Source organism: Eumetopias jubatus, unplaced genomic scaffold (genome assembly GCF_037043125.1).
Source record: "Eumetopias jubatus isolate StellerSeaLion01/CBP00866 unplaced genomic scaffold, mEumJub1_p1.0 scaffold_9, whole genome shotgun sequence".
Lineage (NCBI taxonomy): Eukaryota > Metazoa > Chordata > Mammalia > Carnivora > Otariidae > Eumetopias > Eumetopias jubatus.
The window spans coordinates 119,738,896-119,758,124 of record NW_028274815.1 but is presented as its reverse complement, the minus strand read 5'-3'; the positions used below and the strand labels follow the sequence as shown (position 1 = coordinate 119,758,124).

General features: G+C 38.3%; 1 protein-coding gene across 2 annotated transcripts in view; it reads right to left on the bottom strand.

The window, feature by feature from the left end:
- RALGAPB (Ral GTPase activating protein non-catalytic subunit beta) overlaps positions 1-19,229 on the bottom strand; it is an 82,499-nt gene that overhangs the window by 35,772 nt on the left and 27,498 nt on the right. Inside the window, exons 8-18 of one of the 2 annotated variants that reach the window (XM_028121874.2) lie at positions 18,312-18,460; positions 17,966-18,182; positions 14,284-14,485; positions 11,355-11,522; positions 10,682-10,796; positions 10,150-10,297; positions 7,513-7,577; positions 5,752-5,881; positions 3,872-4,005; positions 2,197-2,379; positions 964-1,115 (exon numbers count right to left, since the gene is read on the bottom strand). In XM_028121874.2, the coding sequence (XP_027977675.1) occupies positions 964-1,115; positions 2,197-2,379; positions 3,872-4,005; positions 5,752-5,881; positions 7,513-7,577; positions 10,150-10,297; positions 10,682-10,796; positions 11,355-11,522; positions 14,284-14,485; positions 17,966-18,182; positions 18,312-18,460 (1,663 nt within the window). The remainder of the gene's footprint in view (positions 1-963; positions 1,116-2,196; positions 2,380-3,871; positions 4,006-5,751; positions 5,882-7,512; positions 7,578-10,149; positions 10,298-10,681; positions 10,797-11,354; positions 11,523-14,283; positions 14,486-17,965; positions 18,183-18,311; positions 18,461-19,229) is intronic. The other variant, XM_028121875.2, reaches the window with a different exon arrangement.

Here is a 19,229-nt window from a genome sequence, read left to right as displayed (position 1 = left end):
GGTCTTCACCCACACCTACCCTTTCATAAGCTCCAACTTTCCAACTGTTATGTGATTCTACCTAATCTTCACTCAACTCTTCCCTCCAATCCATAAATATGCCTACACTGCCTTCCTTCCCTCTTTCCACTCTCCTCACGTACCAGCCAAATCCAAACTCTTTCAGCAATCTTTATTATTTTTCTAAGGTTCCAACCTGTCTCCATCCATTCACTACCAAAATGATTAGAACAGAAATCTTCTCTTGCTGCCTTCTTAACCACTCTATAATCTGGCTTTTGATGAAACTTCACCCATCCTGTAAAAGTCAGGTCCAATGTCATCCTCTCTAGAAATCTTTGATTGCCCCATATCTGGAAGTATTCATTTCCCCCTTCCAGCGTGTTATTATACCTCTTCTCCTGCAGCACTTACTCTCCACCTAACATTATAGCTATTTGTGCTCATCTCTTACCTTCCCTATTGGACAATAAGCTCCTTGAGGGTGGTGACTGAATCTGATTTATCTTTACAATCCTATTACAAGTTCATAAGAGGGAGCTCATAAATCTTGACTGAATGCACTTCTAATACGTACATAAATGTAACAGAATACAGATCACTGCGCTAAGAAGCAGAAGACTTAATAGTGTGACCTCAGGCAGATCCCATCTCTGGACTCAGGCAGCACCAAAGTGAAGAGGAAGAGTAAGGCTCTCTGAGATCCTGTCTAACTCTAATATGATATGACTTCAATTAATGCCAACTAGCACAGAAAAACAAGGACCCAAACTCTCAGCCCCATATTCCTGGTTTCTTTTGGTCCCCAAAACAAGTTTTTCCTTTCCATTTTATTTCTAAAGAAAAAGTATCCTGGAAAATTACATCACTTCATGCTGAACAACTGGGGAGAAGAAACAACATGGATCGCAGCTAACCCCATCTAATTGCTAGGTGCAATCCCTGTGCAGTCACTTTCCATACCATGTTAGGGTGGCTTCAGCAGCATCCTTTACCCTCATAGATGCAGGGTTTGGCTCCTTATCTCCTTTGTACTTGACCTCTTGCTCACTGTTCTTGGACTTACTTCCTGAAATACCCAGTTCCACAATCTCCAATACTTCCTTAAGACAGTCCTAGAAGCAGGAAAGGCAAATCAGTTTTTGTAATAAACCTATCTTATAAGATAAGGAAATACAGCAAAATGCTAACAGTGGTTGTGTTTTGGTGGTGGGCTTCAGTTTCCTTCTCACTTTAATAGGTGTATGTTAATTTCACAATAATATAATAAACTTTGCCCCCCAATTTTTCTTTAAAGAACTGAATTTGAATGTTCAGAATTAGATAATAAATGATAAAATCAATTCAATCTTATCAGTTATAATTCTTATAAAATTACCACAGACTATAAAATCATGAAAGCCCAAGTTTAAGAGATAGAATGGTAATTCAGTTAAACCTGGGGTGGTTTAAGACATTAAGTCACTAAGATTAAAACAAAATTCAGGAGCAAGATGGAAACCTAAGACATTAGATTATCCAAAGGGAAGTTCATCAGTTACTGAAATTTTTAAGCAATTCTTGGTACCATAACATTAGAAGCCATAATGAAAATAACTAAGATTTAATCAACAGTATTATTTTAAAATGATATAAAACTCTCCATAAATATTCAATGAGACTGATACCTCTTATTTACACTATGAATTCTTGAAAACCACCTGCCTCCCTGTAAGGAAGATATTAAATGGAACAATGGCAAGGGAAATCAGCCTAGATATCTGTGCCTACTTGAAAGTGGGAAATATGTGTGAAATGAAATTTTTAATATACAGGCAAACCGTTATGGCAAGCTGTGCTCTAGGTTTGCAACCTGGCTACCAACTGCCCTTCGAAGTTTGGCAATGGGTGACCAAAGTGCCTTCTGGCCATCTCAAAGCTACCACATCCTTTCAAGAAAGAATTTTCTTGATAGTTCAGATAAATTAGTCAAGGCTCCATCTTTCAAAGAACTTCTCTATGGATTAATCTGCAACCAAATATAAGCATGATGACAATTTTTGAGTTGAGCCCAAAAGGACAAGTGTCCTACCAAAATATAACAAGTATATTCAGTTTAAAGTATGCAATATTGCATTTAAATATTCTCTTTTAAGAGGCATCTTCCCAACATACACTTTTGTTTCTCCTTCCTGTTTTAAGATCTAGTAAACTAACCTTTTCATCAAGCATATCAGGGTGCTCTGTCAGCCAGACACAGAGACACTGAAAAGCTGCTACTATCATGGAGTGCAGATCCCGGGAGTGAAGAGGAGCTGGCCGACTACACTGGTACACAATGTAGCTGCACACAGAACTGATGGCTCGCTTCCGGTCTCCGGAGTCAACCACCACCTTCACCTGAGCATATTCATATGGGGAACACAGTTAGCCAGGAACCACTGTACTGATTTCAAACTATCTGCACTGCAGCCTGGCCTTTCTGACACTGGGATACACTACAGGAAGCCTTGCTTTCAAAAATTTTATTTATACAAAGGCACCTGCGTGGCTCAATCGGTTGTGTCCAACTTTTGATTTTGGCTCAGGTCATGATCCCAGGGTTGTGAAATCAAGTCCCATGTCGGGCACTGTGCTGGGGGTGGAGCCTGCTTGAGATTCTCTCTCCCCCTCTCCCTTTGCCCCTCCTCCTGCTCTCTCTCAAATAAATAAATCTTAAAAATAAATATTATTTATACAGAGAAATATTTCAGATATATCATCATAAAATACTCTATAAAATCAGAGAACATTTTTCAAACTCCAAAACAGTTATTTCATTTTAGCATATTTTTTCATTGGCTAAAAACCTAAACTCCTGGAGTGCACCTATCCATCATCATCAGATATCAAAAGAATATCTGGCAATGGAACGTGTATACATTTCCGAAGCCCCCTAACCCAACCCTGCAGTGATGCTCTATGGGCTATAAAGTTCTGTATGGCTGCTCAGAGGTATAATTCACATACAGGAAACTACACATATTTAAAGTGAACAATTTCATAAATTTTGGCATAAGTATACACTTGTGAACTATCACCACAATCAAAATAGTAGACATATCCATCACCCCCCAAAATATCCTCATGCACCTTTCTAATCCTTTCTTCCACTCCTTTATGCCCCTTCCTTAGGTTACTACTGATCTGCTTTCTGTCAATTCAGGTTAATCTGCATTTTCTAGAGTTTTATATAAATAAAATCATATGTATTGTATTCTTTTTTGGGGGAGGGGGCCTGGCTTCTTCTTCTCAGCATAAATATTTTGAGATTTATGCACATTTTTATGTGCATTTATTAAAATCAGATGATCCTACAATGACACAAAATGTCATGTTGAAAATTTAAGGGTATTATAAGAAAATACAAAATCAACAGGTAGGGGCGCCTGGGTGGCTCAGTCGTTAAGCATCTGCCTTCAGCTCAGGTCATGATCCCGGGCTCCTGGATCCAGCCCCGCATCGGGCTCCCTGCTCAGCAGGAAGTCTGCTTCTCCCTCTCCCACTCCCCCACTTGTGTTCCCTCTCTCGCTGTGTCTCTGTCAAATAAATAAAATCTTAAAAAAAAAAAAATCAACAGATATTCTATTAGCATGTGCAAATAAACAGGAAGTACTGAAATGTTTCCTGTAACTTAACAGCAAAAGTATCATTCATAATCTTTGAACCTATTAAAAAAAGTAAAGTTCACTTTGTAAAATTTCACTTGGAGGCTCACTTTTGCACACTCTGGATAAAACTATGTTTGAGTATAAGCAACACTGTAATACCCATATCAAGGAGTTGAGAGATACAGGAAAAAGAATCATGGTCCAAAGCTATTGGGCTAAAATAAAAGTACTGTTCTCCTCACCTTTGCCAGGCCAGAAAGGAGCTCTAGAGCTGCCAGTGATATGCTCATGTCTTGCCGCCACTGGGAGTTGAGTCTTTGGGTGACAAGATGAATGCTGCGAATCAGGAGCCCAGCAGCTGAATCTGTATTAAGAGCTAGGATATAACCCCAATGCCACATCCCACAGGGAGGGAAAACAACTAAGCATTAGTAACGAGAAGCACAGCATTCCACCAGGCACAGACCACAGCAGCCACAGTGAGCACGACGGGCACCCACACAGTGCTATGCTCCCCACCCCACTGGCCTCAGCGTGAAGCCTGACTGAACAACAGTGCACAGGGCACACACACTGGACCAAAGCAGCTTCTAGCTCCCAGCTCAGGTACTTTTACACAGACATCCACTAGGATTTGGCACTTCAATATATCTTAAAATTTCTTAATTAACTCATAGAGAGTTACATTTTCAAAAAAAACAATGAAAAGGCTATCTATCAATTATTTCCTTGGAATTTTATAGAAGAAAGAATTCACATTTTTAGAATCTCCTCAGATGTTAGGAATACCCTAAAACATCTGTTGACATTATTTTCAGGGTTTAAACTATCAAAAGTCACATGCAAAGCCTTTTCAAACACATTTTAACATTTAGTTCTCTAAAGCTACTTTAATGTTTCTTAAAAAAAAATTTAAATCACCAAGTCAACATATTTTTATTTGACCTCTAGTTCTACATTTAAAATTACTTAGCTAATAATAAATTAGGACAAATTAAACTGATTTTATAAAGGAAGCTTTAGGGACATTATACCTGTCGATCCTATCAGAAAGAGGGCAGTGACAACAGAAAAAGGAATGATCATTAAAGAGAGACATTCATGCGACACTAACACAAATCTGGATTTCTTAGTAAAAACTACTTTATGACATTACAAGCAGAACTCACTAACACCAGTTCAAAAGGCTGAAACAAACAATAATCACTTCAAACATTTATATTAGAACACATACAATAATTCAAAAAGTTCTTTAGTTCAGAAGTGTTTTAGAAAGCATGAAAAACAAATTTTCACCCACTGTATACTTAAATCCATGAACATAATGAATAAGTTAACAATTTAAATAACTGCTTTATAAATGCAATATTTAAATTTGTTGAATAACCTTAACATAATGAGCTGATGTATTTGACATGCTCAAGGATACTTAAAGCAAACTTAAACATGCCTGGACTCCTAGGCTCATGAATTTTCCAGATAATTAAAAAATTAAATTTACATCTAAGGATCTAGATTTCATTCCAGTCATGTTGGACTAGCACTCACAGATTCAATACAATATTAATAATCATGTATAAAAAAAAGGCACCCACAAATTCACAGAACCCGTAAAGTAAGTGTCAAGGTACAGGACATCACTGAATAGGATGCTCTGCTAGCAAATGTTTCCTTACTTTTGCTTAAAATTTAAACACAAAGACTCTCTCCTCTGGGTTCCATCTAATGTACATTTTATCACTTCACGTACCACACTGCAATAATTGATGTGCTGGCTATCTCTATCATTAGAGCCTGAGGCAGAGCACGTTCTATTTCTCCATATTACCAGTATCTGGTAAAAGAATCCATAAATTTTTCCTGACCCCCCCCACTATAATCATTTATAAAATCTAATAAACTACCCAAAATCTAGCCACTAAAAGCTACAGAGGTAATTTTAAAAAATCTGTTTTCTTTTAAAAAATCTCTTAGACTAATAAGTATTAGGTTATTAAGTATTATACTTAAATACATTAAAATCATGAACATTAAAATTTTGTTTAAAAAGACTGTTTTATGAATCTGGGCATTAATACTTATTCAATAACCTTTGGATTTCAAAAAAACAAACATGGCTTACCATAATCCCTTAGGAGAGCTTGAGCAGGTCTTTCACTATCGGGAGTTGTGGGCTCTGTGCTTCCACCACTTGCTGAACTAATACCACTATTAGTGCGACTATGACTCTTCAGGTTATTCTCTCCACCACCCTAGTCAAATAAAAATGGATCAAAGATTTGAGGGCTACATTCAAAATTGACAAGAACAGATAGAAGTCAGTCATTAAAAGCCATGTTGATAAAACGGAATGGGCCAACTAAGTAGCACAAACTGATATACAGATAAAAACTGACAAGGAGGGGTGCCTGGGTGGCGCAGTCGGTTAAGCGTCTATTTTCGGCTCAGGTCATGGTCTCAGGGTCCCAGGATTGGGCCCCGCTTCGGGCTCCCTGCTCAGCGGGGAGCCTGCTTCTCCCTCTCCCTCTGCCGTTCCCCCCAGCCTGTGTTCTCTCTCTCTCTGTCAAATGAATTGATAAAATCTAAAAACCTGACAAGGAATTAAAATTACTGTGGTGTTTTTGCACAGACACCATCTACTGAAGGATATGAAGGGTCTGATGATTATGGGTGTCCATTCTGGAGTCTTTGCTGCTGTTTATAAAGGGCCAGCCCAAGACCTTTTCTATCTTCACTAGACTTCACTAGCTAATGACCCTGGGCCCTTAAACAATTACCCTATGCCTCCTACGCAAGACTTTAGGAGTACAAGCTTAAAAAAACAAAACACAAATAAACAAACAACAGTAACTTTCAAATGTAGTTACATCATAGAACACAAACAATAAGATATCATGGTTAGTATAAAGATTAACTCCTATATGTATATGGGCTAACAAAGGTATCTGTTGAAGGTTTCTCTCATTTTATCCCCCATATAAACAAAGTTCATTATATCCAGATCAGTTGATTATTATTAGCTACCTACTGGGATACAAATATAATTTCCTTAATAATAATTTGATCACCCATCCTACATCTACCCAGTTCATTCTAGTATACCCTATAAATTTCCCCACTCTCCTGCCTCTACTCCAGGTGTGGGGATCACATATCCTGAAGCCAGAAGCCAGGGTCAGTGGGAGTCTCTGGGAAGCTTTTTTTTTTTTTTAAAGATTTTATTTATTTATTTGACAGAGAGAGACACAGTGAGAGCGGGAACACAAGCAGGGGGAGCGGGAGAGGGAGAAGCAGGCTTCCCGCTGAGCAGGGAGCCCGATGTGGGGCTCGATCCCAGGACTCTGGGATCATGACTCAAGCCAAAGGCAGACGCTTAACGACTGAGCCACCCAGGCGCCCCACTGGGAAGCTTTTTTAATTTCGAAGTACTGGTGCTTTAGGGGACCTTCAAACTTTGGTCTAGAGGAGCTAAAAGAGCTGATGAGATGGAAAAGAATAAACTCAACACTTGTTTCTAGACAGCATTAAATCTACTAGGGACAGAAGGAATTATGGAATAGGAGGCTTTTCCTAGATTACTCAAGCCAGTTCACCAGCACAGCGAAAGAAGTTAAGAGCTTTAAGTAGAGACTGTCCAGAAATAAAGACTGCATCTAGCTGAAATTTCTCTCATGCAGAATCTCTCAAGGACCTGAAGAATGGTTGAGGAAACACTGAAAGGTAAGAAACCTCAAAATATATATTTTAAAATATGATCCTTCTGTATCAGTGAGCTGAATTTACAAACCAATACCTTTAAAAATCACAAGGACAGACATTTTGGAATGCAATTTACATAAAATCAGATGTTGATATTCTGACAGATTACATGTGGTATGCTTACCATCTCCATTTGGCAACCAATGGCTTCTAAAAGTGCTGAATCTTGAACAATATTTAACATTGCCCCTGTAACAGCAAAAAAAAAGGCATGTTATTTAAATACATGACAAGAATACTAAAATGGCTAAAATATCTCAATAGAGATAAGAATATTTTAGCTGACTATTCCTGAAATGTCCATAAAATTACTAATAAATTTATTGACTAGTATGAAAAAAACACTCTTTAGAAATGCCGTAATTCTGATCTTCCTTCAAAGTTTTAAAACCACATTTTCTAAAATAAACTTGAAGGTCAAACTTAACTATATAAAAACATGACCACTGTCAGATATTTTTAAACTGATATTTAAGACCAGATGTAAGCATCTCAATTTCAAGGCTACTGCAAACTAAGAAAAATTATTACGGAATACTTTAAAAAAAATAGATTCTGTTCTTTTAGAAATAAAAGAAAAATAACAAAATAAAAATCACAGCTGTATCTCTCTGATCAGACTGCCTTTTTTAAAGATTTGTTTATTTATTAATTTATTTGAGGGAGAGAAAGCAGAAAAGGAGAGGGTGTGAGCTGGAGGAGGAGCAGAGGGAGAGGGAGAATCTCAAGCAGACTCCCTGCAGGGCACAGAGCCTGAGGCTCGAGATGTGGGGCTTGATCCCATGACCTATGAAATCATGATCTGAGCTGAAATCACCAGTTGGATGCTCAACCAACTGAGGCACCCAGGTGCCCCTGATCAGACTGCTTTTTAAGAATGAATAAAGTCACATGGTTCAGGGTTACCCCTGTCTGCATATTCTGAAGGCAAGCTGCACATATTCACTATAAAGGAACTTACAGCCCTAGAGAGGCTAGAACAGAAATAAGATGGTGAGCCTAGCACACTGCTTCTCATCTCAGTATGGGAGTACTCTTGTCCACAATGGATAAAGAGAGGACAGACACAGCTTTGCCAATCTATGGCAAGAGCTGACAATTAACTCTTCCTTGAAAGGTACACATGAAGCTCTTCAGAACAAGGGTAAAGCAAAACTAAGTAACAACTCTGTAGAAAATTATCTGATTTCAAGTGATACATTCTTTGAATAACCTAAAACACTACAACTTGGAGGCCCCCTCACAGCCAGATTTAACCTCTGTTCTTTCAACTCTTTCAGAACGAAAGGATTTATTCTTCCCTATTTATTCCACCTTCTCACTGCGTAACACACTATACTTCCCCAACACTCCAACTACTCCTGCTGCCACCAGTTCTTTGGCCGTGACATTTCCTCTCCTGAAATGAAATCTTACCCTCATTTCTGCCTATTCAAATTCTGCCCTACAAGATCAAATTTAACTTCCACTTCCCCCCATGAAGTCTTCCTTGCTCTTCTGGTTTCTTCTCTCAACAGTAAAGACACTTAAGACATGCAATCAGCTCTGTCCTCTGTAATTATCTCACACTCTGTGAGAATATTCTAATCTCTGCAATAAGACTTGTTCAAGGATGAAAGCCATGCCATTCAGTTCTTTAGTACTGTCCTCAGAGCACCTGTACCTAGGGCTCCTGGCTTTCATGAAAAGCCAGAAGTAAAAAAAAAAAAAAAAAAAAAAGGCCAGAAGTACAGAAAGAGACACGAACAGTTGTAGTAATCAACTGAAAAATAATGGGGGCTTAAAATACGGCAGTGGGCATAATGATGAGAAGCCATTTAAAACAGAGAATCAGGGATACCTGGGTGGCTCAGTCATTTAAGCGTCTGCCTTTGGCTCAGGTCATGATCCCAAGTCCCGCATGGCGGCGGGGGGGGGGGGGGGGGGGTCCCTGCTCAGCAGGGAGTCTGCTTCTCCCTCTGCCTGCCGCTCCCCCTGCTTGTGCCCTCTCTCTCTCTGATGAATAAATAAAATCTTAAAAAAAAATTTTTTTAATAAAAATAAAACAGAGAGGGGTGCCTGGGTGGCTCAGTCACTAAACATCTGCCTTCCGCTCAGGTCATGACCCCAGGGTCCTGGGATCGAGCCCCGCATAGGGCTCTCTGCTCCACGGGAAGCCTGCTTCTCCCTTTCCCACTCCCCCTGCTTGTGTTCCCTCTCTCGCTGTCTCTCTGTCAAATAAATAAATAAAATCTTTAAAAAATTTTAAAAAAATAAAACAGAATCAGTACGATCAGGAGACCAACAGAGAACATTAAGGAAGAAGGAAGGAAGCACAGCAACAGCTACTTCTCAGTTTCCTCCTGGCAGGGTTCTGACGTAGCTTCCAGATTCACACCCAACTCAAAATTTTTCCCCATGGACATAATGGGCAGGAGGCAGAGGAAAACGCAGATGTAAGGGAGGGAAGGAAAGAGAACAGAGGGAAAAGGAAGAAGGGGGTAAGGGAACAGGAGGAGAGAGTAAAGGCAAGAGGGAAAGGGAAAAATAACACAAATAAAACTAAGCAAAAATGACCCCCTAAGACAAATGTAATGCTTTTCCCTTCCCTCATCTCACCCCTTTAAACTTTTTCACATATAAAAGCAAACAAATTCTGCCTCTGATTCAGAATAAGTAGAGCTGTATTAGGCTCAGGCTTCATCACAGACCCCTGCCTTCTAAGCATGCCTGGGGTCAACAGTGTGTGGGTTCACTTACAAAAAAATGTGTGAACACAAACCTAGTATCATTTGAGTGTTGTTGGGGTCCGTTTCTGTTTGCAAGGCACCTATTAGTATATTCACAAGTCTCAACTTCAGGGACAAAAAAGTTATTGGTTTATCATATGAAGAGCTGTCATCATTACTAAACTTTCCTTCCAAGACCACCTATGAAAGAAACAAATAATATTCAACATCAACTGTTGTGGTGCACTATGCCCATGTGGCAACTCCTACAGTGGACAAAGAGACCAGGCTAACAAGCAAGGCTTTCAATCTGACTAGTATTAGCTCCTGTGCTAAGTCTGGCACTAACTCACTCAACATGTGTTATCATTAGCTGTCACTAGCTATCGCCACCTGAAATAGTAGACCAAGGCATGCTGGCTGGCTGAAAGAAGAAATACTACAATAAATCAGCTTTGTCGATTTGATTGAAATAATCTGAGAAAAGTTTTAAAAAGCTCATGTTTCATTTTTAAAATACAATGTGACATGATTTAAGCACACAAAACAGAATATAGAATATAAAAAACTTTAATAAAACATTACCTCAGATCTGACTGTGCCAAAATGATGTGGGAGGGGCAACAAAGAAAGGAGGATATTAATGGAAGATCTTCTCAATTCTGTTGGATTTACATAGCTTTTGAATTTTGAGAGTTCTCTGCCAAAAAAAAAAAAAAAAGAAAGAAAGAAAGAAAGAAAAAAAGAAATAGCTATTGGTATTTCCAAACCAAAGCTTGTTTTTAGCTATTGCCAAATATACATTATGTCAATTTTTCACAATATAAGCACTGGATTTGGTTTCATAACAAATGCAGTAACTACTTTATACTGAGTTTATATTCTGCGGGGTGTGTATGTGTATGTGTATGTGTGCATGTGTGTGAACTTCTATGTTAAACTGTTAGAGAATTAAACTAGAATCTGACTGATTGATTTCAAATGTATGATCTACTCTATAAAAGTAGGACCTCTGGGCTGGGGTTGTTCTTAGCCCTCTAAACCAGGCCAAAAAGGATTCAACATGCCCAGGACAAATGAGAACTAAATGAATTCAGGGATGAGGTATATCTGGACGTTCTATGCTCACGTAATGTGACCTGAGTCCCCTTGGGCTATAAAGACAACACTGCACAGGATAAATGAGGAAACTGGGGAGGAAGCACCAAAACAGACGAGGCCAAACCCAACAAGTGATATGCTAGTACAGAGAGCTTACCTGTCAGGCAAAATGGTTTCAAGAGCTGAAATAAAGTAAGGAACCACAACATCAATCCCTTTCAAGTCACAGCAGAACAAAGGAGGGGAGTTTAGAATAACGCTGGCCAAGACAGGATGGCACACATAATCATTTATCTGCAAACCTTGAATTAAAAGCATGTAAAATCTAGGAAAGCAAGAAAAAAATTTTAAATAAACTGCTGATCAATTGTTTTCATAATTATTAATATTTTCTACACAGTTATCTGAAAGTCTATTTACACTCTTCACTACTTCTATCCTTTAAGAGGTATTACTAGAGTTAGAACAATTCAAAAGCAAATATACTAAAAACCAAATTATCTTTCCTAATGAAAAGAGAAAAAAGATTCATGTCTATTACACCTTCTTGAAGTGTTAAGCCTTGCAACTCAGTTATAGGTGCCTGCAAATGAAGTCACCAAAACAAGACAAATGACTGCAGTAATTAGCAATTAGTGAACCGAATTCCATGCCAGTAAAGTTTTACAACCTTTCCCAATTCCTGAAAAAGAAAAAAAGCGTGTTGTGGCTTTTCTCTTTCCCCATCATTTCCGGGGCGACAATGAAAGAAAGAAACCTCACGCAACCCTGCATTTACCACGACATGGAGGTGAGTCTGAGTAAGACTCCTTTTAGGAATAATCCTGAGCCTACCTTCTTTTAGCCTCCTCTCCTAACCCCCAATCAACTAAGTATTCGATCTTCCATCATTCAAGAGCAACTATATTGGTAAACTCTTCTACTACCATGAGGCACTTTTCTCCACAAACCTATTCGGAAACAACTTCCTCACCTCCCGGTCACTACTCAGCACAATGCAATCTAGCTTCTCCTCCTAGATCAGTTGAAACCATGTCAGCAAACAACCAACAGCCACTCAATTGCTAAATCCAGAAGACATGTCTAAGTCTTAACTTCCTCTGCCTTTTTTAAAGCATTCAACCCTTTAATTACTCCCTTCTTCTCTTCTTTTCCTTCTGTGACCTCTGTAGCTGTTTTCTGTAATAGACCCTCTTACTCCGCCTGCCTCCTATACTGGTATCCATCAGGCTGTCAAGCTCCACTCTCTAATAAGCTCTCTCTGGCACTAACCTGGTTTTAAGCTCCTGAATATAATTAAATCAATCTCTAGCCCATGCCTCTCAAGTGAGCCCCAGATCTGTTAACCAAAAGTGTGTTGGATACCTGAAAGCAGGTCATGTCTAATTATTGATTACTGATAATTTGTACTGATTACGCCAGTACTTCCTATGCACAGTGTCTAGCACACAGTAGGAACTTAAATATTTGTTGATTAATATCCTACAGGCATCTCAAACTCAATAGTTTCATAACTAATTCATCACTTGCCCTCTAACGAATCTGCTCTTTCAGTTGGTCATACTCCCACCCATCCAGTCTTAGGGGCCAGACAGAAAGCTCATGGTCACAGTCTTCTCCCTTATTGCTATTTACTCTTGGGGTATCTCCCCAACCCACAGTCTTCTTCCTGAGACTATGCATCCCACCACAAGGGATGAGCTCCAGCACTTCATGTGACCCACCCTCACAGCTGTCGCTGGCTAGACCAGAGGAAGACACCTGATTAATCAGATCCTCTTTCCCAGGAATCTGAAATTAGGCTTCAGAAATGCTAACTGGCCCCGCTGGTCATCTAGACCAATGCCATGGAATTTGGGAACTCAGAAGCATACAGAATATAAGAAAATAATCTGCAGAGAAGAGAAGAATGAAGCATGGGAGACCATGAAGATAGAGAAACAGAAAGGAAGTTGTTTTGTTCCTTGAACACTTTCTAGTTTCTCATCCCTGCCCTTTGTGAGGCCCTGGTGCATGTCCTAACCTTAGAATGTATTAAATAGCAGTTTCTCATAACTCATTACCATTTTGCTTAAATCACATTGACGGGTTTCCTGTTACTTAAAGCCAAGAACCTATTAAGATACCCCTGATTAGCTGCCTGAATGTACCATTCTGTTTCAGGCCTCTAGGATTCTGCACTCAGTTCCCTCTGATTCAGCTTCATTCCTGAGAACCCAGCAGGTACAGACACACCTGAATGTTCTTGTTGATCACTTTAGCAGCTATGTGAATGATCAGTTCAGGAAAGCAAAACAGAGTCAAGAAAAATAGGAGGCCACTACAAGTTAATTTAGGAAAAAAGTGACAAGGTCTAAAGTGTCATGGTGAGGACAGAGTGGAGAGATTAGAAAGAGGGTTAAGTAACAGGCAGGAGTTGTTCACCATCCAAAGATAAAGAGGGAGAAGAGTCTAAAATGACTCCTAGTTTCTGGCCTGAGCAACTGAATGGCTGCCAGAGCCATTCACCAAGATGGTTGAAGTCACCGATTTGGATAAGAGGACCCTACCCAACCTGCTAACATAGGCTGAACACTACCCATCCTTTTTAAGTCCAGCACAATCATCCCATCCTCTGGAGCTCTTTCCTGAACCCCTGGGGTAAGCGCATACTGCTGCCTCTCTCCTACCAACTTCCTATTACTATTTGGATCATTGTTACTTAAGTACACGGCTTTGCTCACTTGAGAAAATAAGCTCCTCAGAGACCAGATTTACAGCTAACATTTCTGGACCATTTATAGTGCCCTAATACTGTGCTAAAAATTTAAGTAATGTGATCCTTCCAAATCTCTCCATCATTAATAAAAGTAAAATATAATGAAATAAATAATACTTCTAAAATAAAAAGCATCTTAAGGATCTTTACCAAATTTGATGAGGCAGGTAAAATGCAAGAATTTCCAGCAAAAATTCCAATTACTTACAGACATTTGCAAGTATTTCAGACCAAAATTTACTTATCACTTCAGCCTACCAAGCCATACTATAAGAGTTTCACTATCAAAACTATATAAATGGAAAAATAAACGAAAAAATTCTAAGACCTGGATAAATAAGCTGGCAGAATCTCTTCTCCAGTCTTCTTGCTACAAAAAATCCTACACAGTGTCCCACAAGCCTCAGCTCTTCCTGCTTCATAGTTATCAGGAAATTCACTTGCATCAAACATAGGATTGGAAACCATGGTGTCTGTGGACATTTGTGACCCTTTCCGTCGAAACTCCATGCTAGCTTGTGTTGTAATGGCTGAGGAGAGAAAAGGAGCATTTTATTATATTTGTCAATATGCAAATAGGCTCATGGGACCCTGGACACAAAGATCCAATGTTGGTGTCATTAAATTGTTACTTAAATAGAATAATGCTTTTGTTTGGCAACTACGTCTTAATTTTTTTAAAAGGGGCTCTCTGAAATCTTCTTTGAAAATGGCAACAATTAATTTACACTAGTATTATCAGTTTAATAGATTCTACTAGAAGCATTTTTCAACTGAATTTTTGATCAGCAGAGTACATGTGTATATATCTGTATGTCAATACAGATATATAATAAAAGAATTTGGCTTTTCTATTATTTATTCTGCTTTTTCCTCCCCCTGTAGAATGATGCTTAAACATTAAGAAAAATAGCTACTTCAATTTACACATTATCCCAGACAGACATCATAAGTGAATGGGCAAGCCCATGCCAGTTTGTATACTTTAGGGAGAGGGCAAAGTAAGGATGAGAAATGGGGAGGGAAGAAGAGAGAGCATTCCCACCACCCACCCAAATCCAAAACACACACCAAAGAATCGCCCAACCAAGCAAAATGAGAATGAATTTTAACAACCACAGACAGCAGCTAACTTGAGGTTGATAAATCAGAAAATTGGATTGGTAAGAAAGATTATCATGGTCATTCGTTGTCACTGAAACAGAAGCCCTTTGAAAGTTGCTTTTGTTGCTTTTATTTTTAACAAAAGATTTCACAGTGTATTGAATAATCACTCTGAAATCTTTTATCACTCTACATGAAATGTTTAAATTATTTTGTAATAGTTTTAATAGAATGCAGAGTCAAGCATAAATCTTTATGCAACTTCCCATGAGCCATTTTTAGTCCTGAATAAGCTATCCAGCAATAATACATTTGAAAAACACTACATGCAGAATGCATACAAATCAAACACTAAATCTGTATAAAAATAAGCTTAAAGCTTTAAAAAAAAAATAAAAAAGCCAAAACACAGTTAGTGCAAAGTCCTGGAATTCATGACATGACCAGACTAGTGTACAGAAATAATGGGACTGATTCAGGCAGATTAATTTGCTTTTGCCAACAATCTTCCCCATTCAAAACACAGAAAAGTATTTTTCTTCCCAAGTGCAAAAACTACAAGAGACAATGACAATCAAATTTTTTAATGGAATTATGAAAAAAATAAAAACATGACTGCAATTAAGGAGAAGCTTCTGGTTCCTACTTACAAGATTTATAAGAAAGAAGAATTTGGATAAAAGATGCTGCAAGATAATAGAAATAAATGGAAACAAATCAAAGGACAGCAGTAATTATAAAATACTTTAAAGATGGTGAAATTTTACAATAAGTTAAGAAGCTTTTTAGCTTTTTAAAAGTTAGATTAAAAGCTTTATGATACCACAAGCTAGTTCAAAAACAGGAAATTGTGCATTCAGATCCAAAATTATGATTTTTGTATCATGCAAAACAATGAACAAAGAAAATTACACAACTACAAAGAATTGAGGTTTTGAACTGCCAATAACGTGCATTAAAATTTTAGTTCATTAACCCTTCCCAGCTCAATGTTACTTTCATAAACTACAGTGTAATGTCACATCAGTCTAGAGCTAACCAGTTCATAGAAGCAAACATTTTAAGTTAGAGGTGAACTGCAAGGCAGAATTCCTTGATGGCAGCCAGTACTTAGAAAACAGACTAACAGTGTTAGTATTTCCGAACCTTCCACCCCCGCCCCTCCAACCCCACCCCCACGACTTCAAGAGCAGCACCCAATAGCACTCAAATTCAGTGAAATACCAGGACACCTCCTAGCTCCTGGGTAATGTAACAGCCTTTCTCATCTCCAAACACAATAGGGGAAAGAGGAGCTTCTATCTTTTCCGTACCAAGGAAGGTGTTAAGAGTTAAAAGTAAAAATTAGTTGCCCACATATTATCTGAATTATCCATCTTTTGGCACAAGAGGGTGAGCAAAGCTGTTACAAACTCCCTAGAGAGTGAGAAGATCTGTATATTCCTTTTAAGCAAGCCCACCAAGGAGGCAGGAGATTGAGCCATTCTGGATTCAGGGATTTTAGTGTCAACAGCATGATACCCAAAAGTTACAGTTATAAGAATTGCACCTTAATAAAAATAAAAATTAAAAATATGACTGATTCATTCTAGAAAATACAATACAAATTAATAAATATAAACATGGTTCAGAAAACTCAAGATATAAGGCACATGAACATAAGAAAATATAAGCCAAAAATGGTTTTCTAAAAGTTTTCATTTAGTCATAAGTACATTTACTTTCCATACATAAGCACTACTTTCAAACTTATAAATAAAATATAATATGGAAATGGTAGAATATAAAGTGTCTGAATTTGAAGAAAATAAACAAAGGAATCTGTAAACTCAAACATGCAATCTCAAGTTATACTCCCAAAAATATCTTCATATTCACACCTTTTTAAATTATTTAAAAGATCTGTAAGGACATCCAAAATGATTATACATGTATAATGCTCATATAGACCTTAGTTCTGAGATGATTCATAATAGCTAAGAATGCATTTCTGAGAGAAAGCAGAGACCTTTATGGTCATCATATTAGTTTTAATCCTTGGAACTAATATTCTCCCTAGAGATGCATAAACTAAAGCAATTAGGCATCCTTTTCTCTCAACCTACATCAAACCCCAGTCGGAAAAGTGCTTTCTTACCAAACAACCAGTACGCTCATTAGTGCATATAACGTGGTGTCTGGGCACAAAGTCATTGCAGTTCAATAAATGCTATCCATGATTACTGTTCTCTATAGGACACGTCATAAATATCCAGTACATTCTGCACTACCCCACATTCCCATCCTGCATGCTATGCCACTACTTCCAAGTACAATCAGATTTCATTTAAATAGTGTCATTTCTGTAATAAAATCTAAATGAAGATATCAGGGTTGAGTTATTAATTCGCCACCAGTCTTATTTAGTTCCAGAGCAAATGGTATTTTTTAAGTGTGCCCTGAAATCAAGTTCTCTAGACTAAAACCTGAGAAGAGTTTTTGATGAAGCAGAAATTTTCTAATATTTTATGTACTAATAAGTGAATGGCTGTCAGCATCTAAGAAAACACTTCTTGTGAATAAATTTCTGGTCAAAATCTTTAATTCTTACTATCAATATTATTATCCTGGCTGACATGAAGGGAACTTCCGGCCACCTATTGAAAGGAATTTGATTCAACAAAAAGTGGCTAACCTGAAGTGTGTCTAATAAAACCAGACAAAAGCCAAACCTCATAGAACAGACATAAAAAGGACAGGTAGGAAAACTTCCAAATTCTGTTACTGCAGCTGGAAGGGGTTAAACACAAGACACTGCTTGGTCAGAGACAGAGAGCTTTTACATATTAATCTTGCAGGTAGGAAAGATTAAAAAGAAAAAAAAAGAAAAGAAAAAAGTGATAACATATTTCTTGAGCAATATTTACCAGTCATGCTGCTGTCTCTGTTTATCCCATTATGAAGTTTACAGTGAACAAATGCTGCATCAAATAACCATGATCCAAAGAGATTCAAGATGCTGTTAACCTTTGGTCTCCGAGGGGCAGGCAGTGGCCGGGGTTCAGAACTAGTCTGATTGGGACTTGACAGAGGAGAGGTGGAGGATGTCTGGTGCTGAACTTTCGAGGCATGAGCAGTACTAACCTGTTAGAGGAGTACAACAATATATCCACACTCAAGAAAAGTTTGAGAAAACCGCAGGACTTTTCTAAAATGTTGGCAGATTAAAAAGTCAACTTCATACAGCATAATAATGGAGACGAAAACTCTTACTGTGCTTGTCTTCATGGTGGCCTTATTCACAGTAACAGCCCGGTGCCTCCGGTTATGTGGTGGGGTGGTATTGACAGCAGTGCTTTGAGGCATACTTAATCTATTCACGGGTGTTGGAGGAGCACTGTCTGATCGGGGTCTAGATATGCCTTTAAGAAAAAAACAAATGGAGTTATTCTTCATAGTTTCAAACATGTGGTTAGAAAATCTGCCTCAAATAACACCAGTGAAGGCTCAGGACAGACCATAGCAGACACTGCTAGCTGCCTCCCAGTATCTGTTCGTTCTTTCTTCCTGAGTTATAGAACACAAATTTTAGCTGGACATGGCTACCCCAAATACACAACTACATTTTCTAGCCTTCCTTACACCTATGTATGTGGCCATGTCCTGACCATAAAGAAGTGGGTGATTGTTGGGTGGGTACTCCAAGAAATCTTAAAAAGACCAATCAAGTACAGACTCTCCTCCCTTCCTAATTCCTGAACAGGATGGTTGGAACTCATTTAACCATCACGGCCCATGAAAGAGTACACAAAGAGCCACAAGATAGAAGGGCCTCGGGTCCCTTACAATAATGGAGTAGCTATAGCAGCCCTATACTGCCTAGCCCTGGCCTTACCATATGTGAAAATAAACTACCTTGTTCAAACCACTGGTATTTTTGGTTGTTATGTGGCCAAACTTAATTTGAATAATATATTACCTATGTAATGTATTAACAAGTGCACATAATAAATGTTTTAGAAAAAATAGGTATTAAATATCATTGCCTTTCGGTAGGTTAAAAATACTGACTTTTCATATTCCTAAAATGTGAAAAATGGGTTTATTTAAAGATTTCATTTATTTGAGAGCGAGCGCACAAGCAAGGGGAGTGGCAGGCAGAGGGAGAGGGAGAAGTAGGCCCCCAACCGA